The sequence below is a fragment of the Podarcis tiliguerta genome (genome assembly GCF_965153285.1).
Source record: "Podarcis tiliguerta genome assembly, chromosome: 3".
NCBI lineage: Eukaryota > Metazoa > Chordata > Lepidosauria > Squamata > Lacertidae > Podarcis > Podarcis tiliguerta.
In genome coordinates this window covers 64,139,622-64,161,253 of record NC_139536.1, presented here as the reverse complement: position 1 = coordinate 64,161,253, position 21,632 = coordinate 64,139,622, and the positions used below count along the sequence as shown (strand labels likewise).

The 21,632-nt window shown below is 42.9% G+C and overlaps 1 protein-coding gene across 2 annotated transcripts in view; it reads left to right on the top strand.

Annotated features, from left to right (window-relative positions):
* The first annotated feature begins 229 nt into the window (after positions 1–229).
* NCOA7 (nuclear receptor coactivator 7) overlaps positions 230–21,632 on the top strand; it is a 64,621-nt gene continuing 43,218 nt past the window's right edge. The window contains exons 1-2 of one of the 2 annotated variants that reach the window (XM_083434834.1): positions 230–1,020; positions 14,635–14,778. In XM_083434834.1, coding sequence (XP_083290960.1) covers positions 14,729–14,778 — 50 coding nt within the window. In that variant the 5' untranslated portion in view covers positions 230–1,020; positions 14,635–14,728. The remainder of the gene's footprint in view (positions 1,021–14,634; positions 14,779–21,632) is intronic. The other variant, XM_083434835.1, reaches the window with a different exon arrangement.

The window sequence follows — 21,632 nt, the reverse complement described above, 5'->3', positions numbered from 1 at the left end:
AAAAAGCACACACATTTCAAACAAGGCCATGTTGAGAGGCCACTGGGCAAGAGCTCCTCTGTGGGACAGGTCGTGATTCTAGTAGAACTTTTTGCTTAGAGCAGCGATGGAGGGAAAACGACCCCAAACCCAGTTTAATAAGATGTGGACGCTCCACGCATGCTCACAGGCTTCGATTGTGTGTACACGGCACCGTCCAGAGAATGACAGATTAATAAATATCATTAGGAATGGACGTGTTTTTCCCAGATACAGTATTGGGGAGGAAGAGGAACTGATTCTGGGCGAGAAGGGAGAGTGGAGCACGTCACGAGGAAATGACTGCACCCTCCGCCTTCCCTTTCCCCGCTTCTCGTGGGATTCTTCTACGCATTTCCCCGCGGGGTCGCCCCGCTCCGACGTGGGCGGAGCCGGGGCCCGGCTGCGAGGGAGGAAGGGAGAGGCCGAGGGAGCCGCTCTGGCGAGGCGGGCTCTGAGGAGATTTGCCGGGCTTCAGCTGGCGGTGGTGAAAGGAGCGAGCGAGAGAGGGAGGGAGGGAGTGCGTCGCCGTGCGGGTGCGCGCTGGGCACAGAGGGGCGGCGGCTTGTGCCTGTTTCTGCCGGGGGAAGCATGCTGCTGTTGCCGCTACCGCCGTTGCGGCGACTGCTGCTGCAGCCCTTGCAAGGCCGGCGGGCGGCCTCAGGCAGCTGCGCGCCCCGGACGGCCGGCTGAGCCGCAGCGGCGCGCGAGGGTGGATCTTGGCAAGCGCGGCTTTCTTCTTTCGGCGGCTGTCGCTGCAGTAGCAGCTGCTGCAGCTCCTTCCCTCCGCCAGCCAGCCAGTCTCCTGATGCTTCTGGTCTACTACGCGCCCCTTCCTAGGTAGAAGAATGAGGGGATCTCAGCTGGGCATCCTCGAGGGAGAACCTGCCTAGGCGGCCCGAGGAGACTGCCGCACACCTTCCGGAGGTGGACATCGGAGAAGCGACAACCTCTGCCGCCGCAGCGCCCAGCTGTGCGCCTTTTGGAAAACATCAAATGCTGGTGCGCATCAAGGGGATGGGGATGTTGATGGGGAGGTGGGGGAGGAGAGAAACAGGCTCCCTCTTTGCAAGAAAAAAAAATGTGTGTGTGTTTGTGTGTGTGTGTTTTTGAACCTCCCACCAGCTCTCTGATCAGCATTTGAGGAGGCGGGCGGATGAGGCGAGGGGGGGGGGAGGAAACGCCTGCGCTTGGCTGCCTCCCGCTGCAAAAGCTTGTTTTTCTCCGCCTTGCCCGGCAGGCGCTTGCCAAAGAGGCAGCTTCAGGGCTGCCCGGCTCCGAGATGCAGGTCCAGGAGGTGGGTGTGGCTCCGGCGCTCACTTCCTCGCTTTTTTCCTCCCGAAATCGCTTGTCGAGCGACGAATCCTGTCTCCACGGGGGCGTTGAAATGGTTAGGATGATGGATTCCCTTGCTTTCCAAATAGTGCCTGCCTCAAACAGCAACGTGCGAAGTTGACGCGCAGTCGAAAAGGTTTGTTGCAGGCGCCCACCCACGTTGCTGCTGTTGTTGTTGTTGGGCTTTAAAAAAATATGCTTAGCAATGTGGGTAAGAATCTACTGCAGTGATGCGTTCATGCCTGAAGGTACAGAGAGAGGTGTATAGCTAATATTTAAGCTTGTTCAGCAGAACTTCAAATCATCTGTAATTTACAAGGGGAAACATTTGTCTTAGCTAGCCACTTACAGATAAAACATACTTTGAAAGAAGCAAATGGACTATTTTTGGAGTTCTCATTTTCAGGTTGTTTACGATTTCCTGGAGATTTATTATATTAAAAAATGGGAAAGGATATTAGCATACAGTGCATCATAGGCCTTGGACATAGACTGGACAAAAACAAGGTGCAGCTTTGAGGTTTGAGAAGTGTTGTGTTAAGAGATATTCATTTAAATAACACCAACTATGCCCATGGCACTTTACACAAAACAGATATGACAGGTCGCTACCTTAGGGGTAGACACTTAAAATCTATGAGTAGACACACTTCAGAACAAGAAAGGAAGGAATTTTTAAAATATTCTTCTAACTTTACTGGTAGCAAGGGGCGTAGGAAGGGGGGGATGCGGTTCACTCCGGGTGTCATCCCTGAAGGGGTGACAAAATGGCACACCGCGGGGGACAGCACTGCCTGGCCTGCAGTGTGCCTGAGCCATGCGTCTCTCCTGGGAGTGACATGGTGGCTTGAGGCCCCACTTTGCCTGAAATGGCAGCCTGGGGCTTGTGTCTGCCAGGCGGACTCCGTGGTCAACTCGCCGCCCTGCCCCCCTGGGCGGTTCACTCTGGCATCCCCGTGCAGTGCCTGCCCCCCATGCGCGGATCACCGCAGCACCCCTGTGGCCGGCTTGCCCCACCTCCACCACTCTGGGAGCCAGAGCAGCTAGCTACGCCACGCCCCTGCTGGTAGCATTTATTTTGCGTTTATTTAAGTGGAAGAAGAAAATAGAGCAATGGAGAATAAGAAATGCCCAATAGTTAAAAATGTTTATCCCTTCTTTCTTTATCCCAGCTATTTCAGAACTGGTAAACCCTGTTTGCTGGTTGATCTATGCAGCTGTGTGTGTATGTTTGCTTGCTTGGTAGTTAGGACTTACTCTGTTGTAAAGGTGCATAAGAACTGCTTTGTTGATAACACATGTAATGTTTAGGCTAGGATAATACCTTCTTGTTACCTGAATTTGAAAACAGGATGGTATGAGTTGTTACATAACCTTTATCATGATATATGTTAATAGATAAGCAAGGGAAAAGGAACACAATGGAAGTTAATTGACATACAGTTTAGTTCTGATCTAGTAAAGAGTACAGTGGTACCTCGGGTTAGATACACTTCAGGTTACATATGCTTCAGGTTACACACTCCACTAACCCAGAAATAGTGCTTCAGGTTAAGAACTTTGCTTCATGAGAACAGAAATCGTGCTCCGGCGGCGTGGCAGCAGCAGGAGGCTCCATTAGCTAAAGTGGTGCTTCAGGTTAAGAACAGTTTCAGGTTAAGTACGGACCTCCGGAACGAATTAAGTATTTAACCCAAGATACCACTGTACTTAAGTCCCCCCCCCAAAAAAATAGTAAAATAAAACATACATTTGCTTTCATTAGTTGTAAAAATATGTTATGACAGTAAAGTTTGATATCCAGTTACAGAGTTTGTCATGATGGCCTACTAGAATTAAAAAAGAAAATAGATTCTCTGGTAGCCTTTGGCATAGCATTTTGTTATTTAAATTGGACTTCATTTGATTTTGGCAACCATTACATTTTGAGTAAACATACACAATTACATATGTATGTTGTGGGTATTATTTTTGTACTGCATTTACTGTGTCTTTGTTACACTAGCTTTTGTAATGAACAACAAACTTTAATTTAAAATGGTAAATATCTGACAGCTAATTGATTCTGAAACAGTGCTTGAAATAGTGTGTGTATATGCTTGAACAAACTTTAACAGCCGTTTTGAAGAGGGTCTTCCTAGTGTAATGCATGAACAAATATTTGCAGCTTTCTAAATCAATATTTGTAGAAAGGATGACACCAGGTCAGGTTACAAACTGAACTGTCAAAAGTCATTTAAGGAAGCACACAAATGTGAGCATAGAAGTCAAAATGGAAACTTTACCCAACGCTTTGAATGTGGAAGACTCCCATAAAGATGTAGCAAAGAATTAAGTATGTGTTTGACATGGTAAATTCTATACCTTCTATACCCACTTACCTGGGAGTAAGACCCATTGAATGCCATCACTTATTTCTAAATAGACTTGTACAGGATTGCATCCTCACTTTTGATTTTGAAGCATCTCTTGAAGACATTTTTTTGACAACAGGCCTCTGTAGCAGATTAATATTTTTTTTATTCGTATGTCATTTTAATGCTTATCTGTATTGTTTTTCAGGGTGCTTTATGTTTTAATGTTGTACACCGCCCTGTTATTTTATGAAAATAGCAGTATGGAATTACTTTTATAAATAAGTAAGTAAAAGCAATCCCAGTTAGTTTTAACCATAGTTTGTCTTGATGATCCCAGTTACGGTCCAAAATACAGTGAAACAACATTTTAATTTGCTGGGTGGCATATAAACACCAGTGGGTGCTTTGTAAAGTGGCGGGAGAGAGACAAATTAAGCACCTTTCACAGACAGGCTAAAGAGGCCAGAGAATAACCCTCACTGTGGTTTGCTTAGTGCATATGGGTTGTTTAAACATGTTTTGCAAACTCAATTGAAACTTTGATTTCACACCCTGGTCTGCAGTCTGGTCAATACTTAACCATGACTTAGGGATTAATAAATAACTATATTATGTTTTAAATGTATTTCTTTCACTGGTTTTAATGTCTCTATACAGTTGTACCTTGGTTTAAGAACAGCTTAGTTTATGAACAACTTGGATTAAGAACGCTGCAAACCCGGAAGTAGCTGTTTCGGTTTGTGAACTTTGCCTTGGAAGCAGAACATGTTTGAGTGTGTTCCTGTTGAGTGTGTTCCATTTGTAAATTGAGTCCCCCGCTGCTATGGGAAAGCATGCCTTGGTTTAAGAACGGACTTCCGGAACGGATTAAGTTTGTAAACCAGGGTACCACCGTATGGGGTTTGTTTACTTGCTTTTAAGTCTTATTGAGTTGCCTTGTTGTTGTTTAGTCGTTCAGTCGTGTCCGACTCTTCGTGACCCCATGGACCAGAGCACGCCAGGCACTCCTGTCTTCCACTGCCACCCGCAGTTTGGTCAGACTCATGTTTGTAGCTTCAAGAACACTGTCTAACCATCTCGTCCTCTGTCGTCCCCTTCTCCTTGTGCCCTCCATCTTTCCCAGCATTAGGGTCTTTTCCAGGGAGTCTTCTCTTCTCATGAGGTGGCCAAAGTATTGGAGTCTCAGCTTCACAATCTGTCCTTCCAGTGAGCACTCAGGGCTGATTTCCTTAAGAATGGAGAGGTTTGATCTTCTTGCAGTCCATGGGACTCTCAAGAGTCTCCTCCAGCACCATAATTCAAAAGCGTCAATTCTTCGGCGATCAGCCTTCTTTATGGTCCAGCTCCCACTTCCATACATCACTACTGGATTGAGTTGCCTAGGGCAAGATAAATTGACCGAAAAAATTAATAAATAACAATAATAAAAGGACTAGGAAGGACAGAGTAGGAAGAAGAAGAGTAAGAAGGAGGGTGGAAAAAGATCTAATCTCAAAAGATCTGTGATTTTAAACTTGTTCATTTATGCTTAGGGGTGAGCAGTGTGGTGGTCAGGTTTGTACGTGACACCAGATTAGTGTGGGTAGTGAAAACCAAGCAGATTGTGCAGTTTCAGAAGGAGCTTGGCAAACTAACTCAATGGGCGTATAGAGTGCAGTGTAAATAAGAATAATGTAATGCATGTATGTGCTGCATAAACCTAACTTCACATATACATTGAAAGGTCTGAAACCGATGGTGACCTGTCAGGAAAGAGAGCTTGGGATTGTGGAGGATAGCTCATTGAAATCATTGACCTAGTGTGTGGCAGGTTTGTGAGAGTAATTAGGAAAGGGATCAAATAGAAAAACCACCAGTCAGTATGGCACTCCCCTTAAATCTCTGGTCTGGCTACACTTGAAATGCTGTGTTTAGTTTTGGTTTGCCCATCTCAAAAACAGGAACAGAAAAGGGTACCCAGGATGGATCAGGGGCACTTTGACTATGAGGTAAGGTTGCAGTGGCTGGGTTTTTTTAGTTGAGAAAAATGTGACTGGGGGAAGAACCTAATAGTTATTTTAAACTTGTGTAGTGTGTGGGGAAGGGGCATTGAGAAGGTTTTCTCTCACGCAATAGTAGGACTCAGATTCAACCGATGAAACTGATTGGCAGAAAATTCAGGGCAGACGAAAGGAAGCAGTTCTTGGATGGCTTTAAAAGACCTTGGACACATTTGTAGAGGGTGGGTCTGTCAGTGGCTCTTAGTCATGGTGGCAATAGGGGATTTCCAGGTTCATAGGCAGTATCGGTACCAGTTACTGGGGAGCAATAACGCTTACTGCCTTGTGAGTGTCTCAACACCACTGTTGGGAAAAGAATGCTAGACTCCGTGAATTGATCCAAAAGGGCTGCTCTCACAGTCTTAGGCGGCAGCTTTGATCATGCCATATATTCTTATTCTAAAAGCTGCTTGAATACTTTATGTAGTAGAAGTGCTCGACCTAGAAGGTACTTAACAAATAATTGAAAGCTAATTAAACCCTTTTTTTAAAAAAAGGGACAATGCAGTGTGGTTTAAGGCAGTGATTGAATGCATTGCCATTAGTGATACCATTCTTTTCTTCTTATGTTGAATTTTGTCCCATTCTTATCTGTTTGGCAGCCAAATAGGGCTGTCTAGATACAAAGTACAGTAATGGCTTCTGTGTGCTCAAGGAACTTTCTAGATATGCTGAGCAAAAAGAATAATAGCTTGTATATAATAATAAAGAGAATATCCTGTTCAAACCCATGGCCCCTTACACCTGACGTAAAGCTAAGACATATGTTCAGCATAAGGATAATCTGCTGGGGTGGCTAATCTTTGGCCTTCCAGACATTGTTTGCTTATAACTTCCATTGGTGGTTCTAGCTGGGGTTGAGAGGATCCATTCCTACTAGGTACTTAGCTTAATGCCTCTTGAAATCAGTTAACATTTGGATTTTCTACCACAAGATGTCATGTTTACCAACTTGGACAGCTTTAAAAGGGGACTAGACATATGTATGGATGATAAAGCTATTGGTGGCTACATAATTATATATTAACTCCAATATGTGTATTGTTTTACCCCCCCCCCCATACAGTTTTAGCTTTTGTGGTGATAATTGAAGCAAGCTGCGATAGGTTTATCTGTACCAAAAACCACTTCAGATCTGCCCATCCTTGACTCATTAGACAACAATGTTTTGATGTTTTTAAAGCAGTGCCATTTAATTTTTGTAATCACTGACATTCTGCTTCTGTCCCACACATCATCTGTTGTATTTTATGTTTGTGTTGCAATCTTCAAAAATGGTAGTATGGTGGGCAAACTAATATCCTGGTTTGTTTTTCTTGAAATGAATTCACCTCATACATTTGAAGCGCATTCCCTCACCCTGGGAAGCGTAGTTTGTTAAGGGTGCTGGGGATTGCAGCTTTGTGAGGAGTAAACTGCCATTCCCAGGGGCCCATGTTGAGATTGTAATGAAGGACTGACTTCCCACATGGCCATCATAAGAGGGTCATTGCATGAGCCTCCATGCTGTCATCATACGAGAGTCTACCTCCATGCTTGTGCAATGTCCTTTGATGACATGTGGAAGTAGCGTAGAGTTGCTATCCCCAAACTCGGCCCTCCAGCTGTTTTGGGACTACAACTCCCAACATCCCTAGGTAACAGGACCAGTGGTCAGGGATGATGCGAATTTTAGTCCCCAAACAGCTGGAGGGCTGAGTTTGGGGATGCCTGTGCTATGCAATGCCAGCATTCATGAGAATAAGCTGCTCTAGACGCTTCTGCTGCAGTGTAGAGCTATGGTGGTGCTTTCAAAAGGTCCCTGCGTGGTGAGCGTGAGGCGTACACTGTCACCAAGTCCTTGGTTTGTACTTACTTGTTTCTGGCTTATCCTGATGGAAAACTGGGCCAAGATGGATTTCTGCCAAACAAGCTGCATTGCAACAGCAATGTGTGGTGCAAGGAACAGCAAGATCAAGTTGTGTCTGTCCTTTACAATAATTGCCTTCATGGACGGAATAAGCTGAACAAAACAGCATTCTCCCTCTTGGGACCCAATTAATGCCAAAATAGGCCCTGTGTATTCCCTGCATGTGCTGGTAAAGCTGCCCTAACAAACACAAAAGTGATTGGATGCTACTGTGTACCAACCAACCTTATCTCTGAAGGTGTTGGGTTGCAGATGCCGAATGCAGCTGGAGAATCATATGGGAGAAAACCAGATTTTAGATACCCTGGCCATTTGCCACTTAGTTCTTTAGAATGTGCATTTGCAACTGACGATGACCTGGAAACAAGTGTTGCTAGAATTTAGGAGCTCCAGAGGTCAATCTAGCCACCAGCTGACATTTATGATGCTTTTTTAAAAGGTAGCTTCAAGAAGACTGTGATCTAGTAATTGAATGTGGCCAACTCACCCAGGAAGGGGCGCAACAGCACGAAGCCCAGGCTTGTGGTTTGTTGCTCCTGGTTTCAGAGACAGGAGTGTGCATTATTAGCATTTTCCACATATAAAGTGCATGCCTTCTCATAAAGAGTGCAGGGAACTGTAGTTTGTTAAGAGTATTGAGAATTGTAATGTGAGGGGAAAGCTACAGTTACCATGATTTTTGGGGAGGGGCGAGGTGGGTCATGTGCTTTAAATGTATGGTGTGGGTCTTCCCACAGTAAGACTTAAAAACCACCGTCTGTTGTTACGTGCGAACCAGTTCCATGCATAGATGGCATGCCTTCTGATAGGATGCAGTGCAGATAGGAATGCATATAGCCTGCAGACTGAGACCACTTGCATGTTGCTGTTACTCACACATTACTAGTCGCGCATAACACTTCATTGGGTACGGCTATCTCTGGCTTAAAGCCAATGTGATTTAAGTTGGAAATGCTGGCATCTATTGTTGGCAGCTGCTTCCTTGATGCTTCATTACTGTGGGCAGTTTTTAAAGTGCTTTCTGTAGTTGAAATGAATCATACTAATGGCTTGAGTGCCTGGAAGCTAAAGTACTAGCTACTGTACAAATGCCAATCGGGCCCCCTTTTCCATTACTCTCCTTGGCTGCTGATTTCAGAAGTGCAGATGATTAAAGTGAGTGTGATCATTACAGCTTCTTGAGAACTATGACATTAACTTACTAGAGTCGCATCTTGCAAGCTTCTCTTTGAAATCCCATGGGCTAGGGGCAAAAGCACATTGGAAATATTTTTTTCTTACTATTTTCAAAAGCTGAGGTTTTAAAAGCATAACAAGAAAAACGCCCCTTCCTTTTCAACTATTAAATAGCTTGCTGTATGTGATATGTGAGTTTTTGTCTGTTTCTGGGGGGAAATTTTGGGGATGTGTCTAGGCAATGAATACATCACTCTGACACTGCTTGGTGGCCAGTGACTACATGCTTGCTGGTGAGTTCAATGAAGAAAGACTGGTGATGAGTCAAATGGAGTTCATTTAACTGGTCAATAAAGTTGTTCCTGCTGTAGTAAACAAGGTTAGTCTACAATGCTATCTGTTGTGGAATTCAATTGTACTTTGATTAATCTGGAAGGTAACCAAGGCCTTGTTTACATGCTGAAGATAGAGACTCGTGGTCTGCAAGGTGCTGTCGCTACAAGGAACTCAAAGAATTTTGTGATATCCATTTGTTATAACAGGTGGCAAAGGGGCAAGTTTTTTTCAAGGCCTTCTCTTTATTCTACATGAATTCCAGATTAATGGAATTCCCATGTGCTAGAAAGATAGTAGGTGCTGCAGGCCGAGGGCATTTGTGACTACCAGACAGCTGATAGATTTTAATAAATGTGGCAGTACGTGGGGGGTCTCTTCCTACATGCATTATAAAATTAAGTTCCTCACTTACGATTATGTAATAAGAAATGAGTGCTGCTCTTCTGGTTTATGTTGAATCTCCTTAATTAACTGATCCTTTGCCAGTTTGATTTCTAATATTTACTTGAATCATGGAATTGCATACAAATCCTCATAAGTTGAAATGCCCCCTGGATTTTGCTTTGGAAGTTTACCTGTGTATTCCTTCTGCTCATGAAAAATGTGTCTTTTGGACTGATAACAGAATAATTTATGGGATCCATAGGATCAATGGACTGAAAGGAGTGCACAGGGACCTAACGGACAGTAAACTTAACCACGGCGTAGATGTTTGGAAACGAGTTGCATTGATCAAGGGGCTCTGCTTCTCCCTTCTCTCTTCCATCATGCACATAAAGAGGAGAGTGAACATACCACCTTTCACTTTATAACAAAGTAAAGGTCCCTGTTATGGGCAAACTTGGTGAACCATGGTGTGTTATAATTGGTTAGTTAAAACCTGGAACAAACTATGGTTTGATATCCTGGTGAGATTGGCAGGGATAGGGAACCTATGGCCTTCCGTATATTGCTGGACTACAATTCCCATCATCCCTAACCATTGGCCAAGCTAGATGGGGCTGAAGGGAACTGTAATCCAGCAGCAGGCTCACCACCCCGATTTCGTGTGAAAACAGAAGCTTGTAACCTTCCTTGTGCATGAAAGAGAAAGAGGGAAGGGGATTGCTTGTGGTCTGAAAAAGTTAATTCATGTGTTTCCAACTAATATAAGGAACAAACTCCTAGATGTGGGAGCATATGCAGCATGCATAAAATCATGCGTTCTCTAATAAATGATTAATTGTTTTAGATAGAATAACTGCTACTGTACTTCTATACTCAAAAACCTCTAAGGGGATTAGAATCTCAAATTTACATATACTGTAATATGTATTAGAAGAGTGAAAAATTCTACCCTTTTATCATTGTGGAATCATTTTGATTGTGAATATATCATGATGGTTAAGTGATTACCAGAAGTAACCAATGCATATTAAATAATATTGAGGGTGCACTCATGGAACAGAAGGAAAATAATTGCCGGAAGCCTCCGATTAGTACAGTGATTCTGCATGAACTCAGAAAATGAAAACTGAATGTTGATGTAGAGATCTTGAATTTTCTCAAGTTGCGCATATATATATATATATATGTTTTACCCTTCATGCTGTGCATTAGTACACTGTGTGCAGTGTGTTGGAATTAAAGTTGCTATAGAAACCTTAACTTTGGCTTTATAATGTGGATAATCTGTGGAGGGTTTAGCTGCCTGCCTCTGTACAAAAAATAGCATTCTCTGCATTGCTAAGTTACCATAGTAGTTGTTTCCAGGTTCTCTTCCCCCTCTTTTTTGGCACGCATAATAATACATTTTAACATACGGTGGCTACCTTTTTTGACTCCCCCCCCCCCGGCTTTCTCTCAAATGTTTTTAAATTCGTTTTCAAGCATCCGTAATTTTGAAGACTACGATGGCTAAAACGTATGTTTGACCTGAAAAATAGCTCTCTTCTGTTTTCTGTCCACATTAATGGCATTTACAAGTCATGCAGTGATGCACCTCCTCTTAAAAGGTTTTCTTCCCCATCCATCATATATGTGCTTACTCAGAAGTAAGTTTTGCTGAGTTCACTAGGGGTTTGTTGAAGCAAATACCATTTAAATCAGGGGTCAGCAACCTTTTTCAGCCTTGGGCCGGTCTACCATCCCTCAGACCATGTGGTGGGCCGGATTATATTTTGAAGAAAGAAAATGAACGAATTCCTATTCCCCACAAATAACCCAGAGATGCATTTTAGATAAAAGCACACATTCTACTCATGTAAAAACATGCTGATTCCCGGACCATCCACTGGCCAGATTGAGAAGGCGATTGGGTCGCATCTGGCACCCAGGCCTTAGGTTGCCTACCCCAGATTTAAATCCTAGCATCATGGGCAAAAATTCCACTGAGTACAGGGGATCAAATCTTGTTTTAAGAAAATGAGGTATTAGATATATTTGGGTATTAGATATATTTGGGTATTAGATATATTTGGGTACAGCAGAATCCTGTACTTATTTTTGACAGTACGTAATCTGGGATGTCCACGTTTTTAGCCATCCTTTTTGTGTGGGAGAAACATGACTTGAAAGGGACTCTTACACCCACTGGATCCAGTAACTTTACCAAAATCAGGGTGAACTTTTTAGAAACATTTACATCCTTTATGTTTTTTTATTTTCTTTAACGTTAAAACCATCATGTGTACTTGCAGTGGATCCACAAGAGGGTGCTGCTCAGTCTCTTAAACTGACTAGAAGGCTACAAAACCAGTCTTGGAAATACTTGCTGCCTGCATCTTATTAGTTTCATATTAGTATCTTATGAGTTTCTATTTGAATAGCGCACCCCTTCTTTTCCAGCTTGTGCGTGTATAATAAACATAATGTGCAAATGTGTTTTTAAAACAACATTACAGTAGGTCTGAGGTCAATCAGTGAAGATAACAGCGGGATTTTTTTCTTTACTCATTTACATGCAGATTTTAAAAGTGTTTCCGAAACCTTTCATACTTGGTTCCACTTTTTAAAGCTATCTTTCTTTCTTCCCAACTTACTATTTCAATTTATTGAGCCAGAATGCTTGGTGAATCGCCGCGTTGCGCCTGTTTAGCGCAGTGCCCGGGGGACTCACCAAGCGGGCGGCTCAGTTTGGGGGCAGCTCGTGGGGCAGTAAAACGGGCTTCGTGGGCCGCACGTTGCCGACCCCTGCTCAAAACTGTATAGTCATCACCCTGAACGACATTAGTTCTAAAGAGTATGCAGGAAACCTTGTCAATCATGCAGCAGTGGTATGCTGTTGAGGAAAAGCTGTCTCTAGGTTGAATACAGCAAAGAGGTCGAGAATCCTGGCCTGTTTTGGCACAAAAGCAGTTCTTGGTTATCTCTTCATTCTGAAGTAAATGTTGACCAGTTAGTTTCAGTGGTAGTAATACAGCAATTGTGGAAAGTGATGTGTATTTTATTATATCTATCTTAAAAGTTCGGTAGTCATCCCTTTGACTCCTATTTGTTATTTACAGAGAGTGGACTAGGTAATAAAATAGAAGTGGGGAAAGAAAAGAGGAACACTAGATATTGTAAACTTAATTTATGGTTGCAGGGAGATTACTAATGCCTTCTCCAAACGGTCTCCTCCCACTTTTGATTATTGTTTCTTTTTCTTAAGAGCACATGGGAGTGATCTGACTTCCTTCCAGTGAATCTTTGAAGGTATACTTAATGCTTTTGTTTATTAGAATAGTTCTCCAGTTTTGAAGAGCTTAGCACTTTTAGGACATTATTTTTATTCTACAGAGAGTTCTAATGGGACTGTATTATTTTTCTAAATTGGTTTTTATTTATTTTACCCACTTTTCAGATTAATCTTCAAAACAATTAAAAATAAAGGCACTACAGTCATATCTCGGGTTGAAGTAGCTTCGGGTTGAGCATTTTTGGGTTGCGCTCCACAGCTACCTGAAAGTAATGGAATGCGATACTTCTGGGTTTCGCCACATGCGTAGACGCTCAGAATGACATCATGCGCGGAAGCGGCGAATCGCGACCCGTTCATGCTCAGATGCGGGTTGTGTTCGCTTCAGGATGCGAACGGGGCTCCGGAACGGATCCCGTCTGCATCCAGAGGTACCACTGTATAATAATTAAAACCACAGTACATAGTATAATTGGGAGTGAGTAGTGCTGTGGTCTAAACCACTGAGCCTTTTTGGCTTGCTGACCAGAAGGTCTGCAGTTCAAATCTGTACGATGGTGTAAGCTCCTGTTGCTCTGTCCCAGCTTCTGCCAACTTAGCAGTTTGAAAGCACACCAGTGCAAGTAGATAAATAGGTACCACCGTGGCAGGGAGGTAAATGGTGTTTCCGTGTGCTCTGGCTTCCATCGCACCAGAAGCAGTTTATGTGAACAAATGTGAACAAATGCCAGCTCCCTCAGCCTGAAGTGAGATGAGCGCCGCAATCCCATAGTCACCTTTGACTGAAGTTAACCATCCAGGGGTCCTTTACCTTCTACCTTTTTATACACAGCGTAAGAATATTGAGGAGAGTATTGTAATATCCACTGTTATAATCATACTGGCTACTATTCTAAGTGAAATTTAAGAAATATATATTATGTGGTCCACAATAAAAATAGAAGGCTCAATTGTAAAATGCTTTCTGGATTATTATTTTTTATAAAAAGCAATGTAGTGATTGTATTGGACAACATTGGTTTGGCTGGTTCCAGGACCACGCAAATGGCATCAAGGGCCAAATGCAGCCTTGGGGTTGTGTGTTGGACCCCTGTGATTTAGACAGACTGCAGATAATTTGCACTAACAGTGCTATGTGGGAAAACGGTGCACACTCTGTGAAACGAAGATGCAAAATGCCAGATCTATTTGCTACCACAAGTGAACCCTCCTCAAATTTATGTTTTGTTTTAGTTCAGATGGCTTGAATGTTCTGTCTTTGTGTGTCTCTGTTTCTTTCTTTCTGAGCATTAAAACAACTACAACAGAAGCAAACAAACAGCACTCAGGTTGTTCATCCTTTCCAGGTTTCTTGTCTTTTGTGGATATATGGACAGAGATGTTTAACCTGTTGATAGAACTGCAGCACAGTGCATTAAAATAATTGCAGTTAGATGGTGAATGAATTCTTTGTGAAGTGGTTTTAAAGACAGTTCACTAAAGTTGATGTCAGACTTCTGTTTTTATTTGACACATATATGCACACACATAAAATCCCATGTGCAACTTATGTTTCCCTATTTGTGTTTCTATTTTAAGGAACCTTGTGTTCCCCATGCAGTGAATTGAGCCATGACTATTGTTTTTCTTTTCTTCTGTTTTTGGTACAACAAGCTTTGTCATGTGACAGTGCTTTCACTGGTTTAATTTACCATGCTGTGGGACTATGCACTGTAACTCTTCAAAAAAACAACAACGAAGCAGCAGCAGCAAATCAGGTGTTGTCGACATGTTAATTTCTGATCTTCCTCTTTTCCCCTTCCTCAGTGATAACTGCATGGATCGTGTGTGAACATGAGACACTAACTGGAAGTTCAGAAGCTCAGCCACTTCACCTTACACTTTTTACTATTTGTTTACAATGGAGATCAAGGAAGAGAAAAAAGAACGAAGACAAGGCTATTTTGCCCGGTAAGCTACTTGCTGCTCTTTCGGTTGTTTCAAAATGCAACTGTGGACTTTCCCCTCTGTCGGTTGTAATGTTTTAATCTAGGGCAAATACTCTGACGGCCTTTTTCTGCTTGCTATGTGAGTTACGCTTTGCTTTCTTTTTCTTTGTTGTCTCTGAGTATCCACACTTCTGTGACACGTACAGGTTGGAGCCCCCAGAGTGCAACTAATTTCGAACCGCTTTGAATCTTTTTATTTTATTGCTACAGTATGTTGAACCTGGACATTAAGGATCTACTTCCTGTCTAACCTGTTTAACCCTGGTGGAACCAAGCTGCAAGTCACAAGTCTTTTCCACCAAGAATGTAGTGCAAGGGTGGGGAATCTGTGGCCTTCCAGAAGTTGCTAGATTACTACTCCCATCATCCCTGGCTGGAGCTGATGGGACTTGTAGTACCACAACATCTGAAAGCCTGGAGGTCCTTAACTCCTAATGCTGTACGGAAGGTTTTTGAGTACAGCACACGTCAGTGTTCATAAAAGAAAGAATAATAACTTGAAACAGAAATGACTTACAACTCTGGTAATTCATGCACCTCTGCAGACTACTAAAATAAAATATCTAGGAATTATAATTAGTAATTAGGCTTAGTTACCTGCAGCTTATTGGCTACTATCCAGTGCATCGGTACTTGGGAATAAGTTACATTGCAGTCAATGTAGTTTTCTTAGTAAATATGCTTAGGATTGCGCTACACGTGTGGAAGGCAACATTTCATTATTATTATTTTTACCAGTGTATATAAAAATAAATATTTTTATTAACTTTAACACAGGTTTGTTATACTTGAGCCATGGCTTTTGAATTTTACTTCCCATCAAAGCCTGAAGTCTTTTGTTAGGAAGTTGACCTTCATTTTAAATAATAGATATATTTAACTTATATTTAACTTGCTATGGTCAAATTATACAGCTTTCTAGGTTGAAAAATGAAAGGGGGGGGGGAATCTGTTTTTGTTCCTTTAAACATACAGTTTTGTTTTTGTTTTAAATCTGCTGTAGCATCAGCAAAAAAGAGCTGCTGTGGTGGTTCTGTGCCATCTCTGCTCTTCATTCTGTGTTTATTGTAGGTGAATTATAAACACACTCCTTGATGTAACAAAACCAGATCGCCACAGTGGAATGTAAACTGTAGTTAAAGTGCGGTAGATCTTTTAAGGATTATTTAACTGTGCAAACATGCTGTTATGACACCTTTTTGGAAGAAAAAGAAGTGCATTTGAAGGTCATGAAATAATTTGTGAATTGAAAGGCAGCAAAGTTGTTAAGATTTCCAGGGTTGTCCCCCCCCCCCCATTATTATTTTTTGAAATACCCACAGAAGTGATCAAATGCTGTGAATTGGGGAACACTCATTCTGAAGAAACCATATTCCTAGAGAAATATTTAGCACGTTGCCAGTGATAGACACTCTGTAAAAGCAAACTCAGACTTAGGGGCCAAAGCACTCCTACAGGCCTCTCTGGCCAATCCTCTCCCAGGCCATCCCTCTCAACACCTTGCTCCATAATACTACTGATTCCAGTAAGGCAAGGGACTAGGGTGAAACTAGTGTCTCCACTCCCATCGTTCAGCCTGGACACTGAGGTACAGCTCCGAGGGCCTTCTGGCGGTTCCCTCACTGCGGGAAGTGAAGCTACCGGGAGCCAGGCATAGGGCCTTCTCGGTGGTGGCACCCTCCCGTCAGATGTCAAGGAAATAAACAATTTATCTGACTTTTAGAAGACATCTGAAGGCAGCCCTGTTTAGGGAAGTTTTTAATGTTTTGATGTTTTATCACTTTTTTGTTATTATTAATAATAATCTGTTGGAAGCCGCCCAGAGTGGCTGGGGAAACCCAGCTGGATGTAAAAGGTAAAGGTAAAGGGATCCCTGACCATTAGATCCAGTCGTGACCGACTCTGGGGTTGTGGTGCTCATCTCGCTTTATTGGCCGAGGGAGCCGGCGTACAGCTTCCGGGTCATGTGGCCAGCATGACTAAGCTGCTTCTGGCGAACCAGAGCAGCTCACGGAAATGCCGTTTACCTTCCCACCAGAGCGGTACCTATTTATCTACTTGCACTTTGAGGTGCTTTCGAACTGCTAGGTTGGCAGGAGCTGGGACTGAGCAAACGGGAGCTCACCCCGTCGCGGGGATTCGAACTGCCGACCTTCTGATCAGCAAGTCCTAGGCTCTGTGGTTTAACCCACAGTGCCACCTGCGTCCCGTCCCAGCTGGATGGGCGGCGTATAAATAAAAGTTATTTATTTATTTATTTATATACAAAACAGGCAGCCAGTTTCGGTGTGTTGAGTGCTTAATATTGCTCTTGGGCAACTCTGAGCAGGTTTGGTTATTATTGGCTCGGTCAGCATGGTGAGCCTAATCTTGTCACGATCCTGTAATCCTGTGAAGGCAGTTCAAGTGGCGATGCCCAGCACCGAATGTGGCTTGCCATGTTTTTGTTTGTTTTATTTAATAAATTTACATCCTAACCTTTCTCCCAGGGGAGTCCAGGGTGGCAAACACAATAGTGTTGAAATAATATAATTAAAGTAAAATAAAAACATCTAAAACTAATCACAGCTGATAATTTCAAATTCCACAAACTGGGAACTGCCACCAAATAGACCCTTATAGTCGAGAGTTGCTGTGCAGTACATTTTGTGAATAAACAATCCCCTTGGCCAAATCGGCAGCAATTTCCTTTCTCTCTGTGGCTCACTGCACCCCCCCTCCCCCGTGCTTTGTTTAGGTGAGTTGTATTAGTTTCAGACCTCTAAGCTAGTTTCAGACTTATTTTTATGCTCCAATGACAGATTTTTTGCTCCCTGCTCATGGAAGCTGTTTCCTATTTTGGAAACCTTGGTTTCAAAGCAAATAGGTTTTTTTAAAAAAAATTGAAGTGTGCATGGAAAGCTGCCCAATAACACAGCACACTTCCCTACACAAAAGCACAACCAAAATATTTGATTCCTACCATTTCCTGTAACAACCTTAGGCATGGCTCAGAAAAGTCACCGGTACAAGCGCACCACATATTTTGATGTGAAAAATGTACCCACAGATCTGCTCTCGGTCTAAAATGCATTATTATGTGTTTCTTGTGTTTGAGAATATATCTTTTGACATTATATGCACCTCATTTTTAATTTAAAAATATGGAATCATTTTTTGTTTAAAAACAGAGTATCTTTTCTAGACAAACAGAACCCTTCTCTCTCTGGAATGTTTTTATTGTTGCCCCCGCAAGGTATTTGTGTGCTTTAGTTTTGTTCATAATTGGGTGTCCCCTCCCTTTCCCCTGTTTTCTTTTTTGCCTTTGCTGTAGACTGAAATAATAATTGGTTTTGTAAGCACAATGTCTGCATACTGTAAATAGTTTTATCTGCCAGACACTCTTGTTTTCCCCCTCCTGTTGAAATTTCAGATCACGGTTAAAACTGTGGGATAATTGATCTGTTTCGAAAGAGCCTGTGGCAAGGATTCTGAGGCTGTGGCCTAGTCTAGTGAGCAAGCAAGGGCAATGTGTATACTCAGAACTGTTGTCATGTGGGTGTGGGTGTGTGTTGTAGGCCGTTAACCCAGACTCTAGCTCACGGCAGGATATTCAGAGATAGAGGTCACAACCAAGAGATAGCAGTCCAGCTTCTGCTTGAAGATCTCCAGCAAGGGAGAGCCTCCCACCCTTACTGAATTATTGGTTCCATTGTCAAGTTACTCTTAGCACCGAGAAGTTTCTTCTAATGCTCAGTCAAAATCTCTGCTCTTCTGTAACTTAGATCTAGCTGTGTTTGGAGGCAGTAGATAACAATAATTATTTGCCCTCTTCTGTGTCCCTCAGGTATTTGAAGACTGCTGTCAAGTCCTCCCTCAGTCTTCTCTTATCCAGGCTAAGCATGCCCAGTTCTTTCAACCTTTCCGTCTTCATTTTCATACCCCTGACCATCTTAGTTGCCCTCCTTTGAACTTGTTCAGTTTGTATTTCCTTCTTAAAGTGTGGCATTTAGAACTGGAAATTGTTCTACGAATGAATGAAGGGAAATTCAGTGGTACCTCGGGTTAAGTACTTAATTTGTTTCGGAGGTCCGTTCTTAACCTGAAACTGTTCTTAACCTGAGGTACCACTTTAGCTAATGGAGCCTCCTGCTGCCACTGCATCGCCAGAGCGCGATTTCTGTTCTCATCCTGAAGCAAAGTTCTTAACCCAAGGTACTATTTCTCGGTTAGCGGAGTCTGTAACCTGAAACGTATGTAACCTGAAGCATATGTAACCCAAGGTACCACTGTAAAGGGGAACTATTACTTCTCCTGACTTGGAAACTATAGACTATCCAGTGAAGTTGTCCCATTAGTACAAGGACTTCAACTTCTGCAGAGGAACTTCTCGTCCTCCTCCCCAGCACCCCCCCCCCCTAAAAAAAATCTGCTCTGAGTTTTGTAAGGAAAAGTGGGGTAGATCCCAAAAGCTAAACCACAACATTGATTATTCCAATTGTTCCTTTTGAGTTCAGTAAACAAATAACAGGATAATCTCTACTAGGTACTTCAAATAAACAGTTTCATAAAGCCAGTTTCTTGGTAGAAATGTTGTGTTAAAATGAAAGGGAAAGAAAAAAACATTTTGAAAACATGTTGCATAGCAAGGATCCCCTGGCTCTGGCCTTCAAAAGTAGGATGCTAAGCATATGGTTTAAAAACATTTGTTCCTTTTGTGTGTGCATGAAACGGGTTTGACTTACCTGTTCTCATTCTGTAAGGTGCCCTATTTTGGGACAAGGGACTTCAGTGGGCAATTGTGGATGAGAATAGAAAGGTAGTTCCTCTTAGTTGTATACTATAAAACTCTTTTCTCCCCTTCAAGCTTTTTGTTTAGTCGTTTAGTTGTGTCCAACTCTTCGTGACCCCATGGACCAGAGCACGCCAGGCACTCCTGTCTTCCACCGCCTCCCGCAGTTTGGTCAAACGCATGCTGGTAGCTTCGAGAGCACTGTCCAACCATCTCGTCCTCTGTCGTCCCCTTCTCCTTGTGCCCTCCATCTTTCCCAGCATCAGGGTCTTTTCCAGGGAGTCTTCTCTTCTCATGAGGTGGCCAAAGTATTAGAGCCTCAGCTTCAGGATCTGTCCTTCCAGTGAGCACTCAGGGCTGATTTCCTTAAGAATGGATAGGTTTGATCTTCTTGCAGTCCATGGGACTCTCAAGAGTCTCCTCCAGCACCATAATTCAAAAGCATCAATTCTTTGGCGATCAGCCTTCTTTATGGTCCAGCTTTCACTTCCATACATCAATACTGGGAAAACCTTCAAGCTTACTTCCTAATAAATTTTATAGAACATCTGGCATATTTGGCGGCCAGCTTTTGCACTTTTTGCAAAGTTAAAACCACTTTACAACGTTTTGTTGTCGCCAGCTTGAATAACCTAGGAAGGAGTTATACATATTTGGAGCACAGGAGCCTACCTTAAACTGAGTCAGACATATATCCGTCTAGCTCAGCAATTACTGGCAGTGGCTCTCCAACTCTTCAGACAGGGCTCTCACCCAGCCCTATTTGGAGATGACAAGGATTGAGACTGAGACCATCTGCATGGATAGCAGATGTTGTACTCCTGAGCTGCAGTTGGAGTAGATTGTCTCAATTCTTTATCCTGTTAAGGATTGCTAGCTCCTGACAGTGCCTAGTAATGGCAGGGTTCCTGAAGGTGTGTCTGTATTCCCAAAGTTGTACCATATGTTGTGTCCGGATCTGATGCTGGATCCCTCACAGAAAGTGGCAAGGGGGGTCTGGTCAGAAGTTGCAGGACCATGGACAGCTCTTATTCAGTTACTCTGAGGGCCCCAACCTTTTTTGCAAAGTTTTTGTGTTCTTCTAAACTTGGGGTTCCACCAAGCCTACTGAAACCTCTGTCTTGTGCATGGATGGAGGGGCAAGGCAGCATTCTTGGATTGTAGAGGTCCCAGCACACCAGGCTCCTCTTGTGCTGATAGTAGTGTCATCTGCGGCTGGCCCAGAGAACAATTTCACTCTGCATCCTTAGCCTCTTTCCCTGGTGATAGGCCATTACAGAAGCATATATACCTTTGGGTCCCTTCCACCTCTACAATTCTACGAAAGTAGAATTAGTTGGCTCTACTCATTGCTGGCCTGACTTGACTCTCCAAATTTCTTCTTCCCTTCCTCTACGCAATATAGTTACTACACTGACCAGCAGAGTAGCTATCCAGAAACTCAAAACAGGACCCTTTTTCAGCCCTTTCCAGAGATACATGGGGTTGAACGTGGGTCCTTTGGGCATTCAAAGCATGTACTGTGCCATTCCACTACAGCCCTTTCATTTCCTATTTTCTCTTTGGCTCAAGGTGACTTACCACTATAATTAAAAACAATAACATAATTAATGAAGATGTAGTACAGAAATAGGGGGAAATATTAGATCTCACTTTTGAAAGAAAAGGTTATTCTTCATACATCAATGGAGTCGTTCAGATCTCTCTCTTTTTTGTAGATGTTTATAAGAGCCTCAGAACAAACATGTATTAGAGGGCACTGATTTAGATAACCTTGAATGAATGACATGTTTATGTGAAAACAAAGCTAATAATAAAGCCTGGGCAGCTGACTGTGAAATTATAAGTTTAGACGATGACATAACGAATAGATGCTGGCCAAATATATTAATCAGTGTAGTATTGTTTGAGATGGGGATTAACATAGAACCTTACTAAGGCTCATATGGGCTGGAGCCGGCTTTGTTTCCATCAGAAACTGGTCCCGTGTTGCTCCAGTAACGTCAGACATCCAAGCTCACGTGGGAGGAGTCACCTTGCCACTG